This window comes from Bufo bufo, chromosome 6 (assembly GCF_905171765.1).
Source record: "Bufo bufo chromosome 6, aBufBuf1.1, whole genome shotgun sequence".
NCBI classification, from domain to species: Eukaryota; Metazoa; Chordata; class Amphibia; order Anura; family Bufonidae; genus Bufo; species Bufo bufo.
The window spans coordinates 428583879-428611766 of record NC_053394.1 but is presented as its reverse complement, the minus strand read 5'-3'; the positions used below and the strand labels follow the sequence as shown (position 1 = coordinate 428611766).

Here is a 27888-nt window from a genome sequence, read left to right as displayed (position 1 = left end):
GTTGCATCGCTAGATTTAATAGTTGTATCAGAAAATCTGAATCCTAAAGGGGCTATGTGACACTCCAGTTCTGAACATTGTCAAGATCTCTCATTGCTGTCAGTGGATGGAAACATTCGTTCCGACAGCTGAGGGTCCGTTACATCTGTATCTTGTCTGGGTAAAAACAAAGCACAAATATTTTTTACTGTGACCTAAAGTGTTCCAAGAACGAGCCTCCTGATTGGGTGGAATTTTAGGCCCCTGTTTAGGGTGTCAGAAAGTGGGCAGAGGCCTTGATGGGCACCTCTTGAAGACTTCCCTTCACTGACAGCAATCAGAGGCTCTGAAAACGTTGATGAATCGAAGCACAATGTGTATTATAAAGATGTAGAACACTGCAAGCAAAAAACTGATACATTGTGTCACGTCTAGGGCAGGGTCTGAGGGGGCGGAGCATGACACTGTGAATCTGGTGGTCATGCTCCGCCCCCCTCAGGCCCTGCCCTATGTATAACACATAGTGAGCTTACACAGCTGATGTAATCCACGGCAGAAGGCGGAGCCTCCGATTCATTGAGGATTTGCAGTTGTAGACGCTGTGGATCCACGTGCGGATTCAGCCACGGACACCCGCCATGTTTTCTATTTGGCTTTACTATTTAACCCCTCCTAGTCCACCAATTTTCCGTTTTTGCCTTTTTAATTTTTTTTCACATCCCGCCTCCCTGGAGCCATAACTTTTTTATTTTTCCACACACATACCCGTCTGGGGCGATTTGAATTTTAGGCTCTCACATTTGACAGCAGCAATTGATTAGTTAAATGCCTGCGATCAGCATTAATCGCCGATCACAGACATAGCCCCCAGGTATCTGCTTTATTAAAACAGCAGAAACCCGGGGACTATGGCACACGTGAGCGGGAGCCATCTTTAAAGATCCAACGGAGGTCGAGAAAGGTTAAATCAAGGGGATGCACTAAAATCCGCATGAATTCCACTTAAAATCCGCCTCCGACTGCCGTCAATGAAAATCCACGCCATAGGTTATACGGGAACGTATCAGCATGACGCCTATTGGTGCAGATCGCGCAGGAAAAAACGTGGTCGGGTGGAATGGCGGAAAAATCCACATGCGGAAGCGCGCTGTTTACAACTGCAAATGGGCAGCAGAAATGGGCAAGTCCGCGGTGCGCGCACAGTCCTCGAGTCTGGAGGGCTCTCTTAATGGCGGCGGCGGCAGCTGATGGATCTGGAGGCTCGCGCGGTCACTTCAGAAGACTTCTCATGATGCCCAGCGAGGACCCTCTGTAGCCGCCGCCAAAATGGTTCCAGTGGTTGAGATGGTGGAAGAGCTGGTAGAGCTTCAGCCGCTTGTCGGCGCCGGGGGCTTTGGGAATTTTGGAGTGGTAAGCGGAGTAAAAGGAAGAGCTGAAGCCTCCGAACATGCCGGCGATCGCCAGCTCAAACTCCGAGTGCCCGTAGAAACTGGCAGGGTCAAAGATCACCGGGCCGGTGTCCAGCTCCGCCACGTTCCCGCCCCACAGGTCCCCATGAAGAAGGGACGGGACCACCTCCACCTCGGAGAAGAGCTGAGGGACCTTCAGCTGCGTGAGAAGAAGCAAGTGATAATGAATGGGGAGGGTGTAGACAAAATGGTTCTTATCTCTACACTTCAACACCTTGGAACCTCTGCCCACCATGCTTTAAACTGCAACTCTGCTCCATTATGACACGAGCAACTTTAGCTTAGCTGCACTCTGTATTGGTATACGAGGATTCTGAGGTATACTGTCATGCTTTATACTGAAGCTCTGCTCCATCAGTACACAGCTAAGATCATAGTCTAATCTACCTTCGGGATGCCACTTGGCCCCTCGTGCTTTACATTGCAGCTCTGCTCCATTAGGTCACAGCTACAATGAGGGACTTTAGCTTACTTGCATTGTTTATTGGAGTTTAATGTGGCCTAAAATTTTCCTCCTGTCTCTTCAGCAGCTCAGGTTGCTGCTGTATTTCTCCCCCATGCTTTGCACTGCAGCTCTGCTCGATTAGGACACCATCAATGACTTTAGCTTACTTGCATTATTTATTGCAGTCTAATGTGGTCTAAAATCTTCCTCCCGTCTCCTCAGCAGTTCAGGCTGCTGCCCTGTTCATCCCCCATGCTTTACACTGCAGCTGTACTTGAACAGACTGCTGTGTATAAAGAAAGCTAGAAGAACAACGGAGCGCTGATATAATAAACCACAAACCGCTATTATCCGGTAGCTGTCGGGGAGGAGTCTCAATAAGGGGAGGGGCCTACACACCGATGACATCACTGTATCCCGGACCCACCTGTAGTTGTGCCCACAGCTCCAGGGCCTCTCTGTCTCCGGACGACTTCTCCAGCATGTCTATCTGGACCTGGATCCTCTGGCGGGTGTAGAAGGTGACCCAGTCCTCCTGCCAATCATTCACCTGTCAATTAAACACACCGACGGTAAAAGGGGGAGGAGCATGAGATATTCCCACCGCTCTGATTGGTTGCTACGGGGAAAAACCAGGCGGGAATGGAACAGGCACACAGTATCAGACTCTTACCATGGGCAGATATCCGCAGCAGGTCACCGTGTGGAAACCGAACCGATCGACGTAGTCCACCTCCGACCGCCCAGACCCTTTACCTGCTGGAAAGAAATGTCCAGTATGTGAAGGGGATCCAATACCAGTATATGGATGAGATAAGTTTGTGAACCCCCCTCTTGTTGTACCTGACCCCCCCCCCAGTGGAGTAAGACTACAGGTAATTGGGGACGCTGCCCTCTAGTGGGCATGGGGGGTGTGCTCTGTAATTACCCACAATGCCGCTTTCTCTGTCCAGCTTTTCGCGCAGCCGCTGGTTTTGGAGGTGAAGATCGGCTAGCTGCTCCCCCAACACTGCCGACTGCCTGGAAGACAGGAACCCAAGGCTTACAGTCCACACCGACGACACCAGGCGCTAATGTGGGAGGGGTTCACAGTAAGCGGGTCTCTGGGGCTTCCCCCTACAGCTATGGGAGAGTATAGCAGACGCCCCATGGCTCCCGACTGCCCGTGTCTTGGGTGTATGATGAGGCCATGATGGGTGGCGCCCCCTACAGCTATAGGAGAGTATAGCAGAAGCCTCATGGCCTCCATGTAGCAGTGCCCGTGTCTGGGGTGTATGATGAGGCCATGATGGGTGGCACCCCCTACAGCTATGGGAGTGTATAGCAGAAGCCTCATGGCTTCCGACTGCCCATGTCTGGGGTGTGTATGATGAGGCCATGATGGGTGGCGCCCCCTACAGCAATGGGAGTGTATAGCAGAAGCCTCATGGCCTCCATGTAGCAGTGCCCGTGTCTGGGGTGTATGATGAGGCCATGATGGGTGGCACCCCCTACAGCTATGGGAGTGTATAGCAGAAGCCTCATGGCCTCTGTGTAGCAGTGCCCGTGTCTGGGGTGTATGATGAGGCCATGATGGGTGGCACCCCCTACAGCTATGGGAGTGTATAGCAGAAGCCTCATGGCCTCTGTGTAGCAGTGCTCGTGTCTGGGGTGTGTATGATGAGGCCATGATGGGTGGCGCCCCCTACAGCTATGGGAGTGTATAGCAGAAGCCTCATGGCCTCTGTGTAGCAGTGCTCGTGTCTGGGGTGTATGATGAGGCCATGATGGGTGGCACCCCCTACAGCTATGAGAGTGTATAGCAGACGCCTCATGGCCTCTGTTTAGCAGTGCTCGTGTCTGATGAGGCCATGATGGGTGGCGCCCCCTACAGCTATGGGAGTGTATAGCAGACGCCTCATGGCCTCTGTGTAGCAGTGCCCGTGTCTGGGGTGTATGATGAGGCCATGATGGGTGGCGCCCCCTACAGCTATGGGAGTGTATAGCAGAAGCCTCATGGCCTCTGTTTAGCAGTGCTCGTGTCTGGGGTGTATGATGAGGCCATGATGGGTGGCACCCCCTACAGCTATGGGAGTGTATAGCAGAAGCCTCATGTCTTCCGACTGCCCATGTCTGGGGTGTGTATGATGAGGCCATGATGGGTGGCGCCCCCTACAGCAATGGGAGTATATAGCAGAAGCCTCATGGCCTCTGTGTAGCAGTGCTCGTGTCTGGGGTGTATGATGAGGCCATGATGGGTGGCACCCGCTACAGCTATGGGAGTGTATAGCAGAAGCCTCATGGCCTCTGTTTAGCAGTGCCCGTGTCTGGGGTGTATGATGAGGCCATGATGGGTGGCGCCCCCTACAGCTATGGGAGTGTATAGCAGAAGCCTCATGGCCTCTGTGTAGCAGTGCCCGTGTCTGGGGTGTATGATGAGGCCATGATGGGTGGCGCCCCCTACAGCTATGGGAGTGTATAGCAGAAGCCTCATGGCCTCTGTGTAGCAGTGCCCGTGTCTGGGGTGTGTATGATGAGGCCATGATGGGTGGCGCCCCCTACAGCTATGGGAGTGTATAGCAGAAGCCTCATGGCCTCTGTGTAGCAGTGCCCGTGTCTGGGGTGTATGATGAGGCCATGATGGGTGGCACCCCCTACAGCTATGGGAGTGTATAGCAGAAGCCTCATGGCCTCTGTGTAGCAGTGCCCGTGTCTGGGGTGTATGATGAGGCCATGATGGGTGGCACCCCCTACAGCTATGAGAGTGTATAGAAGACATGATGGATGTCCCCTGTAAATTACCGCCCCCTGCAGACAGAAGGACGTACATTACACAGCGGTCTACCTGTTGAGGCTTCTCATGTCCAGATGCTCCATGACCAGTATAGCGCCCCCCGCTGGCAGAGTGAGGACCTTCTCTGGCCGGGGGACCCTGACGGTGTCTGTCCGGAGAATGGCTTCCAGGCTCGCCATCTCTCCATCAAACATCCTCCTGGCCTGTAAAGAAAGGATGAGACAATAATACGTCATGGCGAGGCACCAGGGACCTCATGCCTCCCTACTTCCATTCCTACTGCCTCAGGGCCCGATGACGAGACACGTCTGGAGTAGGGCTGCAGCAAACAGTTATTTTAGAAATCGAGTATTCTACCGATTATTTTTACGATTAATAAGAAAAAAAGAATTGACTGTTTTCCTTTATAAAAACTCATCAGACCCCAACACCCTTCGTCCCCCCCTGTGCGATCAGCCCAAGTGCATCAGTTCCCCCCGTGCCATCAGCTCCACTATCCCACAGTGCCATCAGCTCTCCACTACCCCCCTTGTGCCATCGTCTCCGCTTCCCACTTGTGCCATCGTCTCCGCTTCCCACTTGTGCCATCGTCTCCGCTTCCCACTTGTGCCATCGTCTCCGCTTCCCACTTGTGCCATCGTCTCCGCTTCCCACTTGTGCCATCGTCTCCGCTTCCCACTTGTGCCATCGTCTCCGCTTCCCACTTGTGCCATAGTCTCTGCTCCCCACTTCTGTCATAGTCTCCGCTCCCCCTTGTGCCATAGTCTCTGCTCCCCCTTGTGCCATAGTCTCCACTCCCCCTTGTGCCATAGTCTCCGCTCCCCCTTGTGTCATAGTCTCCGCTCCCCCTTGTGTCATAGTCTCCGCTCCCCCTTGTGCCATAGTCTCCGCTCCCCACTTGTGCCATAGTCTCCGCTCCCCCTTGTGTCATAGTCTCCGCTCCCCCTTGTGCCATAGTCTCCGCTCTCCTTGTGCCCTCCTGCCCCTCCTCCTGACACCCGGAGTGCACAGCGTCATTGGTTGCCGTACCCCCACTCCCTCGGTGTAACCAACTTAAGTTTCCAGCAGGGGCACCGCCGACACTCCATCGTTCCGCGATGCTCTGCACCTGACATCACACATCGCATCAGGTCACGGCGTGCGTACGTCAGGAGGTGGTGCAGCGCGGGACCAGTGCTGTGGAGTGTCCAGAGGCCCCCTGCTGGAAAGGTGAGTATTGCGGGAAGGGAGACCACTGAGCGGGAGTAATAGCAAGCGCTTCACTCCCGCACCGTGGTCACGTGACACAAACGAATCCTCGATGCAAAAAATTTGCATCAAGGATTTTTTTGTGTTGAATTACTCGATTTAATCAAGTGCTCATTGCAGCCCTAGTCTGGAGGCACCAGAAACCTCACTCCTCACAATATCACTGCCTCAGGTCCTTACGACGGGACACGTCTGGAGGCACCGGGGACCTCACTACTTCCATTATCACTGCCTCAGGTCCTGATGACGGGACACATTTGGAGGCCCCGGGGACCTCACTACTTCAATTCCTACTGCCTCAGGTCCTCATGATGGGATGAATCTGTAGGCACCGGGGACCTAACTACTTCCATTATCACTGTCTCAGGTCCTGATGACAGGACACGTCTGGAGGCACCGGGGACCTCACGCCTTACTACTTCCAATATTACTGCCTCAGGTACTGATGACAGGACACGTCTGGAGGCACCGGGGACCTCATGCCTCACTACTTCCATTCCTTGTGTCTCAGGTCCTGATGATGGGACACGTCTGGAGGCACCAGGGACCTCACGCCTCACTACTTCCAATATTACTGCCTCAGGTCCTGATGACGGGACACATCTGGAGGTACCGGGTACCTCATACCTCACTACTTCCAATATTACTGCCTCAGGTCCTGATGACGGGACACGTCTGGAGGCACCAGGGACCTCACGCCTCACTACTTCCATTCCTAGTGTCTCAGGTCCTGATGACGAAACACGTCTGTGGGCACCATGGACCTCACTACGTGCATTATAACTGCCTCAGGTCCTGATGATGGGACACGTCTGGAGGCACCAGGGACCTGACGCCTCACTACTTCCATTATTACTGTCTCAGGTCCTGATGACGGGACACGTCTAGAGGCACCAGGAACCTCACGCCTCACTACTTCCATTATTACTGTCTCAGGTCCTTATGATGGGACACGTCTGGAGGCACCAGGGACCTCATGCCTCACTACTTCCATTCCTAGTGTCTCAGGTCCTGATGACAGGACACGTCTGGAGGCACCAGGGACCTCACTACTTCCATTATTACTTCCTCAGGTCCTGATGACGGGACACGTCTAGAGGCACGGAGGACCTCACGCCTCACTACTTCCATTATTACAGTCTCAGGTCCTGATGACGGGACACGTCTGGAGGCACCAGGGACCTCACGCCTCACTACTTCCATTATTACTGCCTCAGGTCCTGATGACGGGACACGTCTGGAGGCACCGGGGACCTCACGCCTCACTACTTCCATTCCTAGTGTCTCAGGTCCTGATGACAGGACACGTCTGGAGGCACCAGGGACCTCACACCTCACTACTTCCATTATTACTGCCTCAGGTCCTGATGACAGGACACGTCTGGAGGCACCAGGGACCTCATACCTCACTACTTTCATTATTACTGCCTCAGGTCCTGATGACGGGACACGTCTGGAGGCACCAGGGACCTCACGCCTCACTATTTCCAATATCACTGCCTCAGGTCCTGATGATGGGACACGTCTGGGGGCACCAGGGACCTCATACCTCACTACGTGCATTATAACTGCCTCAGGTCCTGATGATGGGACACGTCTGGAGGCACCAGGGACCTGACGCCTCACTACTTCCATTATTACTGTCTCAGGTCCTGATGACGGGACACGTCTAGAGGCACCAGGGACCTGACGCCTCACTACTTCCATTATTACTGCCTCAGGTCCTGATGACGGGACACGTCTGGAGGCACCAGGGACCTCACGCCTCACTACTTCCATTCCTAGTGTCTCAGGTCCTGATGACGGGACACATCTGGAGGCACCAGGGACCTCATGCCTCACTACTTCCATTCCTAGTGTCTCAGGTCCTGATGACAGGACACGTCTGGAGGCACCAGGGACCTCACTACTTCCATTATTACTTCCTCAGGTCCTGATGACGGGACACGTCTAGAGGCACGGAGGACCTCACGCCTCACTACTTCCATTATTACAGTCTCAGGTCCTGATGACGGGACACGTCTGGAGGCACCAGGGACCTCACGCCTCACTACTTCCATTATTACTGCCTCAGGTCCTGATGACGGGACACGTCTGGAGGCACCGGGGACCTCACGCCTCACTACTTCCATTCCTAGTGTCTCAGGTCCTGATGACAGGACACGTCTGGAGGCACCAGGGACCTCACACCTCACTACTTCCATTATTACTGCCTCAGGTCCTGATGACGGGACACGTCTGGAGGTACCGGGGACCTCATACCTCACTACTTCCAATATCACTGCCTCAGATCCTGATGACGGGACACGTCTGGAGGTACCGGGGACCTCACGCCTCACTACTTCCATTCCTAGTGTCTCAGGTCCTGATGACGGGACACGTCTGGAGGCACCAGGGACCTCACGCCTCACTACTTCCATTCCTAGTGTCTCAGGTCCTGATGACAGGACACTTATGGAGGTACCGGGTACCTCATACCTCACTACTTCCATTATCACTGCCTCAGGTCCTTATGACGGGACACGTCTGGAGGTACCGGGTACCTCATACCTCACTACTTCCAATATCACTGCCTCAGGTCCTGATGACAGGACACGTCTGGAGGCACCAGGGACCTCATACCTCACTACTTCCAATATCACTGTCTCAGGTCCTGATGACGGGACACGTCTGGAGGCACCAGGGACCTCATACCTCACTACTTTCATTATTACTGCCTCAGGTCCTGATGACGGGACACGTCTGGAGGCACCAGGGACCTCACGCCTCACTATTTCCAATATCACTGCCTCAGGTCCTGATGACGGGACACGTCTGGGGGCACCAGGGACCTCACGCCTCACTACTTCCATTATTACTGTCTCAGGTCCTGATGACAGGACACGTCTGGAGGTACCGGGGACCTCATACCTCACTACTTCCATTATTACTGCCTCAGGTCCTGATGACGGGACACGTCTGGAGGCACCAGGGACCTCACGCCTCACTACTTCCATTATTACTGTCTCAGGTCCTGATGACGGGACACGTCTGGAGGCACCGGGTACCTCACGCCTCACTACTTCCATTATTACTGCCTCAGGTCCTGATGACGGGACACGTCTGGAGGCACCGGGTACCTCATACCTCACTACTTCCATTATTACTGTCTCAGGTCCTGATGACGGGACACGTCTGGAGGCACCAGGGACCTCACACCTCACTACTTCCAATATCACTGCCTCAGGTCCTGATGACGGGACACGTCTGGAGGCACCGGGGACCTCACACCTCACTACTTCCAATATCACTGCCTCAGGTCCTGATGACAGGACACGTCTGGAGGCACCAGGGACCTCACACCTCACTACTTCCAATATCACTGCCTCAGGTCCTGATGACGGGACACGTCTGGAGGCACCAGGGACCTCACACCTCACTACTTCCACTATCACTGTCTCAGGTCCTGATGACGGGACACGTCTAGAGGCACCAGGGAACTCACGCCTCACTACTTCCATTATTACTGTCTCAGGTCCTGATGACGGGACACGTCTGGAGGCACCGGGGACCTCATACCTCACTACTTCCATTATTACTGCCTCAGGTCCTGATGACGGGACACGTCTGGAGGCACCGGGTACCTCATACCTCACTACTTCCATTATTACTGCCTCAGGTCCTGATGACGGGACACGTCTGGAGGCACCGGGTACCTCATACCTCACTACTTCCATTATTACAGTCTCAGGTCCTGATGACGGGACACGTCTGGAGGCACCAGGGACCTCACGCCTCACTACTTCCATTATTACAGTCTCAGGTCCTGATGACGGGACACGTCTGGAGGCACCGGGGACCTCACGCCTCACTACTTCCATTATTACTGCCTCAGGTCCTGATGACGGGACACGTCTGGAGGTACCGGGGACCTCATACCTCACTACTTCCAATATCACTGCCTCAGATCCTGATGACGGGACACGTCTGGAGGTACCGGGGACCTCACGCCTCACTACTTCCATTCCTAGTGTCTCAGGTCCTGATGACAGGACACGTCTGGAGGCACCAGGGACCTCACACCTCACTACTTCCAATATCACTGCCTCAGGCCCTGATGACAGGACACGTCTGGAGGTACCGGGTACCTCATACCTCACTACTTCCATTATCACTGCCTCAGGTCCTGATGACAGGACACGTCTGGAGGCACCAGGGACCTCATACCTCACTACTTTCATTATTACTGCCTCAGGTCCTGATGACGGGACACGTCTGGAGGTACCGGGTACCTCATACCTCACTACTTCCATTATTACTGTCTCAGGTCCTGATGACAGGACACGTCTGGAGGTACCGGGGACCTCATACCTCACTACTTCCATTATTACAGTCTCAGGTCCTGATGACGGGACACGTCTGGAGGCACCAGGGACCTCACGCCTCACTACTTCCATTATTACTGCCTCAGATCCTGATGACGGGAAACGTCTGGAGGCACCAGGGACCTCACGCCTCACTACTTCCATTATTACTGCCTCAGATCCTGATGACGGGAAACGTCTGGAGGCACCAGGGACCTCACACCTCACTACTTCCATTATTACTGCCTCAGGTCCTGATGACAGGACACGTCTGGAGGCACCGGGTACCTCATACCTCACTACTTCCATTATCACTGCCTCAGGTCCTGATGACGGGACACGTCTGGAGGCACCAGGGACCTCATACCTCACTACTTCCATTATTACTTCCTCAGGTCCTGATGACGGGACACGTCTGGAGGCACCAGGGACCTCATACCTCACTACTTCCATTATTACTGCCTCAGGTCCTGATGACGGGACACGTCTGGAGGTACCGGGGACCTCATACCTCACTACTTCCAATATCACTGCCTCAGATCCTGATGACGGGACACGTCTGGAGGTACCGGGGACCTCACACCTCACTACTTCCATTATTACTGTCTCAGGTCCTGATGACGGGACACGTCTGGAGGCACCAGGGACCTCATACCTCACTACTTCCATTATCACTGTCTCAGGTCCTGATGACGGGACAGATCTGGAGGCACCGGGGACCTCACTACTTCCAATATCACTGCCTCAGATCCTGATGACGGGACACGTCTGGAGGCACCAGGGACCTCATACCTCACTACTTCCATTATTACTGTCTCAGGTCCTGATGACGGGACACGTCTGGAGGCACCAGGGACCTCACACCTCACTACTTCCAATATCACTGCCTCAGGTCCTGATGACGGGACACGTCTGGAGGCACCAGGGACCTCACGCCTCACTACTTCCATTATTACTGTCTCAGGTCCTGATGACGGGACACGTCTGGGGGCACCGGGTACCTCATACCTCACTACTTCCAATATCACTGCCTCAGGTCCTGATGACGGGACACGTCTGGAGGCACCGGGGACCTCACTACTTCCATTCCTAGTGTCTCAGGTCCTGATGACAGGACACGTCTGGAGGTACCGGGTACCTCATACCTCACTACTTCCATTATCACTGCCTCAGGTCCTTATGACGGGACACGTCTGGAGGTACCGGGTACCTCATACCTCACTACTTCCAATATCACTGCCTAAGGTCCTGATGACAGGACACGTCTGGAGGCACCAGGGACCTCATACCTCACTACTTCCATTATTACTGCCTCAGGTCCTGATGACGGGACACGTCTGGAGGCACCAGGGACCTCATACCTCACTACTTCCATTATTACTGCCTCAGGTCCTGATGACGGGACACGTCTGGAGGCACCAGGGACCTCATACCTCACTACTTCCATTATTACTGCCTCAGGTCCTGATGACGGGACACGTCTGGAGGTACCGGGGACCTCACGCCTCACTACTTCCATTATTACTGCCTCAGGTCCTGATGACAGGACACGTCTGGAGGCACCGGGGACCTCATACCTCACTACTTCAGGTCCTGATGACGGGACAGATCTGGAGGCACCGGGGACCTCTCTACTTCCATTATTACTGCCTCAGGTCCTGATGACGGGACACGTCTGGAGGCACCAGGGACCTCACACCTCACTACTTCCATTATTACTGTCTCAGGTCCTGATGACAGGACACGTCTGGAGGCACCGGGTACCTCATACCTCACTACTTCCATTATCACTGCCTCAGGTCCTGATGACGGGACACGTCTGGAGGCACCGGGGACCTCATGCCTCACTACTTCCATTCCTAGTGTCTCAGGTCCTGATGACGGGACACGTCTGGAGGCACCAGGGACCTCACACCTCACTACTTCCATTATTACTGCCTCAGGTCCTGATGACGGGACACGTCTGGAGGTACCGGGGACCTCACGCCTCACTACTTCCATTATTACTGCCTCAGGTCCTGATGACGGGACACGTCTGGAGGCACCAGGGACCTCACGCCTCACTACTTCCATTATTACTGCCTCAGGTCCTGATGACGGGACACGTCTGGAGGTATCGGGGACCTCATACCTCACTACTTCCATTATTACTGTCTCAGGTCCTGATGACGGGACACGTCTGGAGGCACCAGGGACCTCATACCTCACTACTTCCATTATTAATGCCTCAGGTCCTGATGACGGGACACGTCTGGAGGCACCGGGTACCTCATACCTCACTACTTCCATTATTACTGTCTCAGGTCCTGATGACGGGACACGTCTGGAGGCAGCAGGGACCTCATACCTCACTACTTCCATTATTACTGCCTCAGGTCCTGATGACGGGACACGTCTGGAGGTATCGGGGACCTCATGCCTCACTACTTCCATTATCACTGCCTCAGGTCCTGATGACGGGACACATCTGGAGGCACCAGGGACCTCACACCTCACTACTTCCATTATTACTGCCTCAGGTCCTGATGACGGGACACGTCTGGAGGCACCAGGGACCTCATACCTCACTACTTCCATTATTACTGTCTCAGGTCCTGATGACGGGACACGTCTGGAGGCACCAGGGACCTCATACCTCACTACTTCCATTATTACTGTCTCAGGTCCTGATGACGGGACACGTCTAGAGGCACCAGGGACCTCACGCCTCACTACTTCCATTATTACTGCCTCAGGTCCTGATGACGGGACACGTCTGGAGGCACCAGGGACCTCATACCTCACTACTTCCATTATTACTGTCTCAGGTCCTGATGACGGGACACGTCTGGAGGCACCAGGGACCTCATACCTCACTACTTCCATTATTACTGTCTCAGGTCCTGATGACGGGACACGTCTGGAGGCACCGGGGACCTCACACCTCACTACTTCCATTATTACTGCCTCAGGTCCTGATGACAGGACACGTCTGGAGGCACCGGGGACCTCATACCTCACTACTTCAGGTCCTGATGACGGGACAGATCTGGAGGCACCGGGGACCTCACTACTTCCATTATTACTGCCTCAGGTCCTGATGACGGGACACGTCTGGAGGCACCAGGGACCTCACACCTCACTACTTCCATTATTACTGTCTCAGGTCCTGATGACAGGACACGTCTGGAGGCACCGGGTACCTCATACCTCACTACTTCCATTATCACTGCCTCAGGTCCTGATGACGGGACACGTCTGGAGGCACCAGGGACCTGACGCCTCACTACTTCCATTATTACTGCCTCAGGTCCTGATGACGGGACACGTCTGGAGGCACCAGGGACCTCACGCCTCACTACTTCCATTATTACTGCCTCAGGTCCTGATGACGGGACACGTCTGGAGGCACCAGGGACCTGACGCCTCACTACTTCCATTATTACTGCCTCAGGTCCTGATGACGGGACACGTCTGGAGGCACCAGGGACCTCACGCCTCACTACTTCCATTATTACTGCCTCAGGTCCTGATGACGGGACACGTCTGGAGGCACCAGGGACCTCACGCCTCACTACTTCCATTATTACTGCCTCAGGTCCTGATGACAGGACACGTCTGGAGGCACCAGGTACCTGATACCTCACTACTTCCATTATTACTTCCTCAGGTCCTGATGACGGGACACGTCTGGAGGCACCAGGGACCTCACGCCTCACTACTTCCAATATCACTGCCTCAGGTCCTGATGACGGGACACGTCTGGAGGCACCAGGGACCTCACACCTCACTACTTCCATTATTACTGCCTCAGGTCCTGATGACGGGACACGTCTGGAGGCACCGGGTACCTCACACCTCACTACTTCCATTATTACTTCCTCAGGTCCTGATGACGGGACACGTCTGGAGGCACCAGGTACCTCACGCCTCACTACTTCCATTATCACTGCCTCAGGTCCTGATGACGGGACACGTCTGGAGGCACCAGGGACCTCACACCTCACTACTTCCATTATTACTGTCTCAGGTCCTGATGACGGGACACGTCTGGAGGCACCAGGGACCTCACACCTCACTACTTCCATTATTACTGTCTCAGGTCCTGATGACGGGACACGTCTGGAGGCACCAGGGACCTCATACCTCACTACTTCCATTATTACTGTCTCAGGTCCTGATGACGGGACACGTCTGGAGGCACCGGGGACCTCACACCTCACTACTTCCATTCCTAGTGTCTCAGGTCCTGATGACGGGACACGTCTGGAGGCACCGGGGACCTCATACCTCACTACTTCCATTATTACTGCCTCAGGTCCTGATGACAGGACACGTCTGGAGGCACCAGGGACCTTATACCTCACTACTTCCATTAATACTGCCTCAGGTCCTGATGACGGGACACGTCTGGAGGCACCAGGGACCTCACGCCTCACTACTTCCATTATCACTGTCTCAGGTCCTGATGACGGGACACGTCTGGGGGCACCGGGGACCTCACACCTCACTACTTCCATTATTACTGCCTCAGGTCCTGATGACGGGACACGTCTGGAGGCACCAGGGACCTCACGCCTCACTACTTCCATTATCACTGCCTCAGGTCCTGATGACGGGACACGTCTGGAGGCACCGGGGACCTCACGCCTCACTACTTCCATTATTACTGCCTCAGGTCCTGATGACGGGACACGTCTGGAGGCACCGGGGACCTCATGCCTCACTACTTCCATTCCTTGTGTCTCAGGTCCTGATGATGGGACACGTCTGGAGGCACCAGGGACCTCACTACTTCCATTATTACTGCCTCAGGTCCTGATGACAGGACACGTCTGGAGGCACCAGGGACCTCATACCTCACTACTTCCATTATTACTGCCTCAGGTCCTGATGACGGGACACGTCTGGAGGCACCGGGGACCTCACGCCTCACTACTTCCATTATTACTGCCTCAGGTCCTGATGACGGGACACGTCTGGAGGCACCAGGGACCTCATACCTCACTACTTCCATTATCACTGTCTCAGGTCCTGATGACGGGACAGATCTGGAGGCACCAGGGACCTCACACCTCACTACTTCCAATATCACTGTCTCAGGTCCTGATGACGGGACACGTCTGGAGGTACCAGGGACCTCACGCCTCACTACTTCCAATATCACTGTCTCAGGTCCTGATGACGGGACACGTCTGGAGGTACCGGGTACCTCATACCTCACTACTTCCATTATTACTGCCTCAGGTCCTGATGACGGGACACGTCTGGAGGCACCGGGGACCTCACACCTCACTACTTCCAATATCACTGTCTCAGGTCCTGATGACGGGACACGTCTGGAGGTACCAGGGACCTCACGCCTCACTACTTCCAATATCACTGTCTCAGGTCCTGATGACGGGACACGTCTGGAGGTACCAGGGACCTCACGCCTCACTACTTCCAATATCACTGTCTCAGGTCCTGATGACGGGACACGTCTGGAGGTACCGGGTACCTCATACCTCACTACTTCCATTATTACTGCCTCAGGTCCTGATGACGGGACACGTCTGGAGGCACCAGGGACCTCACGCCTCACTACTTCCATTATCACTGCCTCAGGTCCTGATGACGGGACACGTCTGGAGGCACCAGGGACCTCACGCCTCACTACTTCCAATATCACTGTCTCAGGTCCTGATGACGGGACACGTCTGGAGGTACCAGGGACCTCACGCCTCACTACTTCCATTATTACTTCCTCAGGTCCTGATGACGGGACACGTCTGGAGGCACCGGGTACCTCACGCCTCACTACTTCCATTATTACTGCCTCAGGTCCTGATGACGGGACACGTCTGGAGGCACCAGGGACCTCACGCCTCACTACTTCCATTATTACTTCCTCAGGTCCTGATGACGGGACACGTCTGGAGGCACCGGGTACCTCACACCTCACTACTTCCATTCCTAGTGTCTCAGGTCCTGATGACGGGACACGTCTGGAGGCACCGGGGACCTCATACCTCACTACTTCCATTATTACTGCCTCAGGTCCTGATGACAGGACACGTCTGGAGGCACCAGGGACCTTATACCTCACTACTTCCATTAATACTGCCTCAGGTCCTGATGACGGGACACGTCTGGAGGCACCAGGGACCTCACGCCTCACTACTTCCATTATCACTGTCTCAGGTCCTGATGACGGGACACGTCTGGGGGCACCGGGGACCTCACACCTCACTACTTCCATTATTACTGCCTCAGGTCCTGATGACGGGACACGTCTGGAGGCACCGGGGACCTCACGCCTCACTACTTCCAATATCACTGCCTCAGGTCCTGATGACGGGACACGTCTGGAGGCACCGGGGACCTCACGCCTCACTACTTCCATTATTACTGCCTCAGGTCCTGATGACGGGACACGTCTGGAGGCACCGGGGACCTCATGCCTCACTACTTCCATTCCTTGTGTCTCAGGTCCTGATGATGGGACACGTCTGGAGGCACCAGGGACCTCACTACTTCCATTATTACTGCCTCAGGTCCTGATGACAGGACACGTCTGGAGGCACCAGGGACCTCATACCTCACTACTTCCATTATTACTGCCTCAGGTCCTGATGACGGGACACGTCTGGAGGCACCGGGGACCTCACGCCTCACTACTTCCATTATTACTGCCTCAGGTCCTGATGACGGGACACGTCTGGAGGCACCAGGGACCTCATACCTCACTACTTCCATTATCACTGTCTCAGGTCCTGATGACGGGACAGATCTGGAGGCACCAGGGACCTCACACCTCACTACTTCCAATATCACTGTCTCAGGTCCTGATGACGGGACACGTCTGGAGGTACCAGGGACCTCACGCCTCACTACTTCCAATATCACTGTCTCAGGTCCTGATGACGGGACACGTCTGGAGGTACCGGGTACCTCATACCTCACTACTTCCATTATTACTGCCTCAGGTCCTGATGACGGGACACGTCTGGAGGCACCGGGGACCTCACACCTCACTACTTCCAATATCACTGTCTCAGGTCCTGATGACGGGACACGTCTGGAGGTACCAGGGACCTCACGCCTCACTACTTCCAATATCACTGTCTCAGGTCCTGATGACGGGACACGTCTGGAGGTACCAGGGACCTCACGCCTCACTACTTCCAATATCACTGTCTCAGGTCCTGATGACGGGACACGTCTGGAGGTACCGGGTACCTCATACCTCACTACTTCCATTATTACTGCCTCAGGTCCTGATGACGGGACACGTCTGGAGGCACCAGGGACCTCACGCCTCACTACTTCCATTATCACTGCCTCAGGTCCTGATGACGGGACACGTCTGGAGGCACCAGGGACCTCACGCCTCACTACTTCCAATATCACTGTCTCAGGTCCTGATGACGGGACACGTCTGGAGGTACCAGGGACCTCACGCCTCACTACTTCCATTATTACTTCCTCAGGTCCTGATGACGGGACACGTCTGGAGGCACCGGGGACCTCACGCCTCACTACTTCCATTATTACTGCCTCAGGTCCTGATGACGGGACACGTCTGGAGGCACCAGGGACCTCACGCCTCACTACTTCCATTATTACTTCCTCAGGTCCTGATGACGGGACACGTCTGGAGGCACCGGGTACCTCATACCTCACTACTTCCATTATTACTGTCTCAGGTCCTGATGACGGGACACGTCTGGAGGCACCAGGGACCTCACGCCTCACTACTTCCATTATTACTGCCTCAGGTCCTGATGACGGGACACGTCTGGAGGTACCAGGGACCTCACGCCTCACTACTTCCATTATTACTGTCTCAGGTCCTGATGACGGGACACGTCTGGAGGCACCAGGGACCTCACTACTTCCATTATCACTGCCTCAGGTCCTGATGACGGGACACGTCTGGAGGCACCGGGGACCTCATACCTCACTACTTCCAATATCACTGCCTCAGGTCCTGATGACAGGACACGTCTGGAGGCACCGGGGACCTCATACCTCACTACTTCCATTATCACTGCCTCAGGTCCTGATGATGGGACACATCTGGAGGCACCGGGTACCTCATACCTCACTACTTCCATTATCACTGCCTCAGGTCCTGATGACGGGACACGTCTGGAGGCACCAGGGACCTCACGCCTCACTACTTCCATTATCACTGTCTCAGGTCCTGATGACGGGACACGTCTGGAGGCACCGGGGACCTCACGCCTCACTACTTCCATTCCTAGTGTCTCAGGTCCTGATGACGGGACACGTCTGGAGGCACCGGGGACCTCATGCCTCACTACTTCCATTCCTTGTGTCTCAGGTCCTGATGATGGGACACGTCTGGAGGCACCAGGGACCTCACTACTTCCATTATTACTGCCTCAGGTCCTGATGACAGGACACGTCTGGAGGCACCAGGGACCTCATACCTCACTACTTCCATTATTACTGCCTCAGGTCCTGATGACGGGACACGTCTGGAGGCACCGGGGACCTCACGCCTCACTACTTCCATTATTACTGCCTCAGGTCCTGATGACGGGACACGTCTGGAGGCACCAGGGACCTCATACCTCACTACTTCCATTATCACTGTCTCAGGTCCTGATGACGGGACAGATCTGGAGGCACCGGGGACCTCACTACTTCCATTATTACTGCCTCAGGTCCTGATGACGGGACACGTCTGGAGGCACCAGGGACCTCACGCCTCACTACTTCCATTATTACTTCCTCAGGTCCTGATGACGGGACACGTCTGGAGGCACCGGGGACCTCACACCTCACTACTTCCAATATCACTGTCTCAGGTCCTGATGACGGGACACGTCTGGAGGTACCAGGGACCTCACGCCTCACTACTTCCAATATCACTGTCTCAGGTCCTGATGACGGGACACGTCTGGAGGTACCGGGTACCTCATACCTCACTACTTCCATTATTACTGCCTCAGGTCCTGATGACGGGACACGTCTGGAGGCACCAGGGACCTCACGCCTCACTACTTCCATTATCACTGCCTCAGGTCCTGATGACGGGACACGTCTGGAGGCACCAGGGACCTCACGCCTCACTACTTCCAATATTACTGTCTCAGGTCCTGATGACGGGACACGTCTGGAGGTACCAGGGACCTCACGCCTCACTACTTCCATTATTACTTCCTCAGGTCCTGATGACGGGACACGTCTGGAGGCACCGGGTACCTCACGCCTCACTACTTCCATTATTACTGCCTCAGGTCCTGATGACGGGACACGTCTGGAGGCACCAGGGACCTCACGCCTCACTACTTCCATTATTACTTCCTCAGGTCCTGATGACGGGACACGTCTGGAGGCACCGGGTACCTCATACCTCACTACTTCCATTATTACTGTCTCAGGTCCTGATGACGGGACACGTCTGGAGGCACCAGGGACCTCACGCCTCACTACTTCCATTATTACTGCCTCAGGTCCTGATGACGGGACACGTCTGGAGGTACCAGGGACCTCACGCCTCACTACTTCCATTATTACTGTCTCAGGTCCTGATGACGGGACACGTCTGGAGGCACCAGGGACCTCACTACTTCCATTATCACTGCCTCAGGTCCTGATGACGGGACACGTCTGGAGGCACCGGGGACCTCATACCTCACTACTTCCAATATCACTGCCTCAGGTCCTGATGACAGGACACGTCTGGAGGCACCGGGGACCTCATACCTCACTACTTCCATTATCACTGCCTCAGGTCCTGATGATGGGACACATCTGGAGGCACCGGGTACCTCATACCTCACTACTTCCATTATCACTGCCTCAGGTCCTGATGACGGGACACGTCTGGAGGCACCAGGGACCTCACGCCTCACTACTTCCATTATCACTGTCTCAGGTCCTGATGACGGGACACGTCTGGAGGCACCGGGGACCTCACGCCTCACTACTTCCATTCCTAGTGTCTCAGGTCCTGATGACAGGACACGTCTGGAGGCACCAGGGACCTCACACCTCACTACTTCCATTATTACTGCCTCAGGTCCTGATGACAGGACACGTCTGGAGGCACCAGGGACCTCATACCTCACTACTTTCATTATTACTGCCTCAGGTCCTGATGACGGGACACGTCTGGAGGCACCAGGGACCTCACGCCTCACTATTTCCAATATCACTGCCTCAGGTCCTGATGACGGGACACGTCTGGGGGCACCAGGGACCTCATACCTCACTACGTGCATTATAACTGCCTCAGATCCTGATGACGGGAAACGTCTGGAGGCACCAGGGACCTCACGCCTCACTACTTCCAATATCACTGCCTCAGGTCCTGATGATGGGACACGTCTGGAGGCACCGGGGACCTCACGCCTCACTACTTCCATTATTACTGCCTCAGGTCCTGATGACGGGACACGTCTGGAGGTACCGGGGACCTCATACCTCACTACTTCCAATATCACTGCCTCAGATCCTGATGACGGGACACGTCTGGAGGTACCGGGGACCTCACGCCTCACTACTTCCATTCCTAGTGTCTCAGGTCCTGATGACAGGACACGTCTGGAGGCACCAGGGACCTCACACCTCACTACTTCCAATATCACTGCCTCAGGCCCTGATGACAGGACACGTCTGGAGGTACCGGGTACCTCATACCTCACTACTTCCATTATCACTGCCTCAGGTCCTGATGACAGGACACGTCTGGAGGCACCAGGGACCTCATACCTCACTACTTTCATTATTACTGCCTCAGGTCCTGATGACGGGACACGTCTGGAGGTACCGGGTACCTCATACCTCACTACTTCCATTATTACTGTCTCAGGTCCTGATGACAGGACACGTCTGGAGGTACCGGGGACCTCATACCTCACTACTTCCATTATTACAGTCTCAGGTCCTGATGACGGGACACGTCTGGAGGCACCAGGGACCTCACGCCTCACTACTTCCATTATTACTGCCTCAGATCCTGATGACGGGAAACGTCTGGAGGCACCAGGGACCTCACACCTCACTACTTCCATTATTACTGCCTCAGGTCCTGATGACAGGACACGTCTGGAGGCACCGGGTACCTCATACCTCACTACTTCCATTATCACTGCCTCAGGTCCTGATGACGGGACACGTCTGGAGGCACCAGGGACCTCATACCTCACTACTTCCATTATTACTTCCTCAGGTCCTGATGACGGGACACGTCTGGAGGCACCAGGGACCTCATACCTCACTACTTCCATTATTACTGCCTCAGGTCCTGATGACGGGACACGTCTGGAGGTACCGGGGACCTCATACCTCACTACTTCCAATATCACTGCCTCAGATCCTGATGACGGGACACGTCTGGAGGTACCGGGGACCTCACACCTCACTACTTCCATTATTACTGTCTCAGGTCCTGATGACGGGACACGTCTGGAGGCACCAGGGACCTCATACCTCACTACTTCCATTATCACTGTCTCAGGTCCTGATGACGGGACAGATCTGGAGGCACCGGGGACCTCACTACTTCCAATATCACTGCCTCAGATCCTGATGACGGGACACGTCTGGAGGCACCAGGGACCTCATACCTCACTACTTCCATTATTACTGTCTCAGGTCCTGATGACGGGACACGTCTGGAGGCACCAGGGACCTCACACCTCACTACTTCCAATATCACTGCCTCAGGTCCTGATGACGGGACACGTCTGGAGGCACCAGGGACCTCACGCCTCACTACTTCCATTATTACTGTCTCAGGTCCTGATGACGGGACACGTCTGGGGGCACCGGGTACCTCATACCTCACTACTTCCAATATCACTGCCTCAGGTCCTGATGACGGGACACGTCTGGAGGCACCGGGGACCTCACTACTTCCATTCCTAGTGTCTCAGGTCCTGATGACAGGACACGTCTGGAGGTACCGGGTACCTCATACCTCACTACTTCCATTATCACTGCCTCAGGTCCTTATGACGGGACACGTCTGGAGGTACCGGGTACCTCATACCTCACTACTTCCAATATCACTGCCTAAGGTCCTGATGACAGGACACGTCTGGAGGCACCAGGGACCTCATACCTCACTACTTCCATTATTACTGCCTCAGGTCCTGATGACGGGACACGTCTGGAGGCACCAGGGACCTCATACCTCACTACTTCCATTATTACTGCCTCAGGTCCTGATGACGGGACACGTCTGGAGGCACCAGGGACCTCATACCTCACTACTTCCATTATTACTGCCTCAGGTCCTGATGACGGGACACGTCTGGAGGTACCGGGGACCTCACGCCTCACTACTTCCATTATTACTGCCTCAGGTCCTGATGACAGGACACGTCTGGAGGCACCGGGGACCTCATACCTCACTACTTCAGGTCCTGATGACGGGACAGATCTGGAGGCACCGGGGACCTCTCTACTTCCATTATTACTGCCTCAGGTCCTGATGACGGGACACGTCTGGAGGCACCAGGGACCTCACACCTCACTACTTCCATTATTACTGTCTCAGGTCCTGATGACAGGACACGTCTGGAGGCACCGGGTACCTCATACCTCACTACTTCCATTATCACTGCCTCAGGTCCTGATGACGGGACACGTCTGGAGGCACCGGGGACCTCATGCCTCACTACTTCCATTCCTAGTGTCTCAGGTCCTGATGACGGGACACGTCTGGGGGCACCAGGGACCTCACACCTCACTACTTCCATTATTACTGCCTCAGGTCCTGATGACGGGACACATCTGGAGGCACCAGGGACCTCACACCTCACTACTTCCATTATTACTGCCTCAGGTCCTGATGACGGGACACGTCTGGAGGTACCGGGGACCTCACGCCTCACTACTTCCATTATTACTGCCTCAGGTCCTGATGACGGGACACGTCTGGAGGCACCAGGGACCTCACGCCTCACTACTTCCATTATTACTGCCTCAGGTCCTGATGACGGGACACGTCTGGAGGTATCGGGGACCTCATACCTCACTACTTCCATTATTACTGTCTCAGGTCCTGATGACGGGACACGTCTGGAGGCACCAGGGACCTCATACCTCACTACTTCCATTATTAATGCCTCAGGTCCTGATGACGGGACACGTCTGGAGGCACCGGGTACCTCATACCTCACTACTTCCATTATTACTGTCTCAGGTCCTGATGACGGGACACGTCTGGAGGCAGCAGGGACCTCATACCTCACTACTTCCATTATTACTGCCTCAGGTCCTGATGACGGGACACGTCTGGAGGTATCGGGGACCTCATGCCTCACTACTTCCATTATCACTGCCTCAGGTCCTGATGACGGGACACATCTGGAGGCACCAGGGACCTCACACCTCACTACTTCCATTATTACTGCCTCAGGTCCTGATGACGGGACACATCTGGAGGCACCAGGGACCTCACACCTCACTACTTCCATTATTACTGTCTCAGGTCCTGATGACGGGACACGTCTAGAGGCACCAGGGACCTCACGCCTCACTACTTCCATTATTACTGCCTCAGGTCCTGATGACGGGACACGTCTGGAGGCACCAGGGACCTCATACCTCACTACTTCCATTATTACTGTCTCAGGTCCTGATGACGGGACACGTCTGGAGGCACCAGGGACCTCATACCTCACTACTTCCATTATTACTGTCTCAGGTCCTGATGACGGGACACGTCTGGAGGCACCGGGGACCTCACACCTCACTATTTCCATTCCTAGTGTCTCAGGTCCTGATGACGGGACACGTCTGGAGGCACCGGGTACCTCATACCTCACTACTTCCATTATTACTGCCTCAGGTCCTGATGACAGGACACGTCTGGAGGCACCGGGGACCTCATACCTCACTACTTCAGGTCCTGATGACGGGACAGATCTGGAGGCACCGGGGACCTCACTACTTCCATTATTACTGCCTCAGGTCCTGATGACGGGACACGTCTGGAGGCACCAGGGACCTCACACCTCACTACTTCCATTATTACTGTCTCAGGTCCTGATGACAGGACACGTCTGGAGGCACCGGGTACCTCATACCTCACTACTTCCATTATCACTGCCTCAGGTCCTGATGACGGGACACGTCTGGAGGCACCAGGGACCTGACGCCTCACTACTTCCATTATTACTGCCTCAGGTCCTGATGACGGGACACGTCTGGAGGCACCAGGGACCTCACGCCTCACTACTTCCATTATTACTGCCTCAGGTCCTGATGACGGGACACGTCTGGAGGCACCAGGGACCTGACGCCTCACTACTTCCATTATTACTGCCTCAGGTCCTGATGACGGGACACGTCTGGAGGCACCAGGGACCTCACGCCTCACTACTTCCATTATTACTGCCTCAGGTCCTGATGACGGGACACGTCTGGAGGCACCAGGGACCTCACGCCTCACTACTTCCATTATTACTGCCTCAGGTCCTGATGACAGGACACGTCTGGAGGCACCAGGTACCTCATACCTCACTACTTCCATTATTACTTCCTCAGGTCCTGATGACGGGACACGTCTGGAGGCACCAGGGACCTCACGCCTCACTACTTCCAATATCACTGCCTCAGGTCCTGATGACGGGACACGTCTGGAGGCACCAGGGACCTCACACCTCACTACTTCCATTATTACTGCCTCAGGTCCTGATGACGGGACACGTCTGGAGGCACCGGGTACCTCACACCTCACTACTTCCATTATTACTTCCTCAGGTCCTGATGACGGGACACGTCTGGAGGCACCAGGTACCTCACGCCTCACTACTTCCATTATCACTGCCTCAGGTCCTGATGACGGGACACGTCTGGAGGCACCAGGGACCTCACACCTCACTACTTCCATTATTACTGTCTCAGGTCCTGATGACGGGACACGTCTGGAGGCACCAGGGACCTCACACCTCACTACTTCCATTATTACTGTCTCAGGTCCTGATGACGGGACACGTCTGGAGGCACCAGGGACCTCATACCTCACTACTTCCATTATTACTGTCTCAGGTCCTGATGACGGGACACGTCTGGAGGCACCGGGGACCTCACACCTCACTACTTCCATTCCTAGTGTCTCAGGTCCTGATGACGGGACACGTCTGGAGGCACCGGGGACCTCATACCTCACTACTTCCATTATTACTGCCTCAGGTCCTGATGACAGGACACGTCTGGAGGCACCAGGGACCTTATACCTCACTACTTCCATTAATACTGCCTCAGGTCCTGATGACGGGACACGTCTGGAGGCACCAGGGACCTCACGCCTCACTACTTCCATTATCACTGTCTCAGGTCCTGATGACGGGACACGTCTGGGGGCACCGGGGACCTCACACCTCACTACTTCCATTATTACTGCCTCAGGTCCTGATGACGGGACACGTCTGGAGGCACCGGGGACCTCACGCCTCACTACTTCCAATATCACTGCCTCAGGTCCTGATGACGGGACACGTCTGGAGGCACCGGGGACCTCACGCCTCACTACTTCCATTATTACTGCCTCAGGTCCTGATGACGGGACACGTCTGGAGGCACCGGGGACCTCATGCCTCACTACTTCCATTCCTTGTGTCTCAGGTCCTGATGATGGGACACGTCTGGAGGCACCAGGGACCTCACTACTTCCATTATTACTGCCTCAGGTCCTGATGACAGGACACGTCTGGAGGCACCAGGGACCTCATACCTCACTACTTCCATTATTACTGCCTCAGGTCCTGATGACGGGACACGTCTGGAGGCACCGGGGACCTCACGCCTCACTACTTCCATTATTACTGCCTCAGGTCCTGATGACGGGACACGTCTGGAGGCACCAGGGACCTCATACCTCACTACTTCCATTATCACTGTCTCAGGTCCTGATGACGGGACAGATCTGGAGGCACCGGGGACCTCACTACTTCCATTATTACTGCCTCAGGTCCTGATGACGGGACACGTCTGGAGGCACCAGGGACCTCACGCCTCACTACTTCCATTATTACTTCCTCAGGTCCTGATGACGGGACACGTCTGGAGGCACCGGGGACCTCACACCTCACTACTTCCAATATCACTGTCTCAGGTCCTGATGACGGGACACGTCTGGAGGTACCAGGGACCTCACGCCTCACTACTTCCAATATCACTGTCTCAGGTCCTGATGACGGGACACGTCTGGAGGTACCGGGTACCTCATACCTCACTACTTCCATTATTACTGCCTCAGGTCCTGATGACGGGACACGTCTGGAGGCACCAGGGACCTCACGCCTCACTACTTCCATTATCACTGCCTCAGGTCCTGATGACGGGACACGTCTGGAGGCACCAGGGACCTCACGCCTCACTACTTCCAATATCACTGTCTCAGGTCCTGATGACGGGACACGTCTGGAGGTACCAGGGACCTCACGCCTCACTACTTCCATTATTACTTCCTCAGGTCCTGATGACGGGACACGTCTGGAGGCACCGGGTACCTCACGCCTCACTACTTCCATTATTACTGCCTCAGGTCCTGATGACGGGACACGTCTGGAGGCACCAGGGACCTCACGCCTCACTACTTCCATTATTACTTCCTCAGGTCCTGATGACGGGACACGTCTGGAGGCACCGGGTACCTCATACCTCACTACTTCCATTATTACTGCCTCAGGTCCTGATGACGGGACACGTCTGGAGGTACCAGGGACCTCACGCCTCACTACTTCCATTATTACTGTCTCAGGTCCTGATGACAGGACACGTCTGGAGGCACCGGGTACCTCATACCTCACTACTTCCATTATTACTGCCTCAGGTCCTGATGACGGGACACGTCTGGAGGTACCAGGGACCTCACGCCTCACTACTTCCATTATTACTGTCTCAGGTCCTGATGACAGGACACGTCTGGAGGCACCGGGGACCTCATACCTCACTACTTCCAATATCACTGCCTCAGGTCCTGATGACGGGACACATCTGGAGGCACCGGGTACCTCACACCTCACTACTTCCATTATCACTGCCTCAGGTCCTGATGACGGGACACATCTGGAGGCACCGGGGACCTCACGCCTCTCCCGCAGAGGACGCCCCCCGGATGGCCATGTATCCTACAGATAAAGCGTCTCTCACACATACGGGCCATGCTGAGACTTGTAGTCCCCACCACACTGGAGCCCCGTCAGCTATACCAGTCCAGCACCTCGGCCTTGTGGTTGGTCTTGACGTAGAGGCGGCCCCGCTCCGTGTCGTAGCTCTGGCCCTGGCTGATGCAGCCTCCCCCGGAGTGAGCGGCCGCCCGCACCCGGGTCACACTCAGCTCCTTCCTCAGCAGCTCCTCCATGCCGCTCCGGGATGTCACTGCGCAGGCGCAACCTGCGCTCCCACTGCTTCCCGCGGGAATTACAAGCCGCAACTCGACGCTCCAAGTTCACTGCGCATGCGTGAGTCATCTCCATTAACCAGAGCTAGGTACGTGTGCAAGTTCTACCGCTAGATGGCAGCAGAGAGCGACCTGGTTATATAATGGGGATTCTCTCAACTCTGTAATATTTACCATTACATTATAACGAGGCTGAAGTTGGTTTCTTATACATTACTATGACAAATAAACCTTTTTTTCTCTTATTCCTCTGCAGTAAATCTGTTTTTTTCTACATA

At 54.9% G+C, this 27888-nt stretch overlaps 2 protein-coding genes across 2 annotated transcripts in view; both read right to left on the bottom strand.

The window, feature by feature from the left end:
• The window catches only part of WDR45B (WD repeat domain 45B), a 123981-nt gene that overhangs the window by 52299 nt on the left and 43794 nt on the right, over positions 1–27888 (bottom strand).
• On the bottom strand, positions 2–27592 carry LOC121005923 (fructosamine 3 kinase related protein). Its single transcript, XM_040438758.1, has 6 exons — positions 27431–27592; positions 4718–4869; positions 2822–2913; positions 2567–2649; positions 2321–2443; positions 2–1587 (listed from the first exon to the last, which is right to left on the bottom strand). The coding sequence occupies exons 1-6, from the start codon at positions 27569–27571 to the stop codon at positions 1249–1251; spliced, it is 930 nt and encodes a 309-aa protein (XP_040294692.1). The 5' UTR covers positions 27572–27592; the 3' UTR covers positions 2–1248.

What these genes read in the sequence shown, in the direction of transcription:
- LOC121005923 (XM_040438758.1), bottom strand. Translation starts at nt 27,571, where the DNA reads ATGGAGGAGCTGCTGAGGAAGGAGCTGAGTGTGACCCGGGTGCGGGCG. An exon ending in AGACCAACCACAAGGCCGAG is followed by an intron (nt 4,870 to 27,430) that starts GTGCTGGACTGG and finishes CTTTCTTTACAG; the next exon opens with GCCAGGAGGATGTTTGATGG. An exon ending in AGCTGTGGGCACAACTACAG is followed by an intron (nt 1,588 to 2,320) that starts GTGGGTCCGGGA and finishes CTTCTCACGCAG; the next exon opens with CTGAAGGTCCCTCAGCTCTT.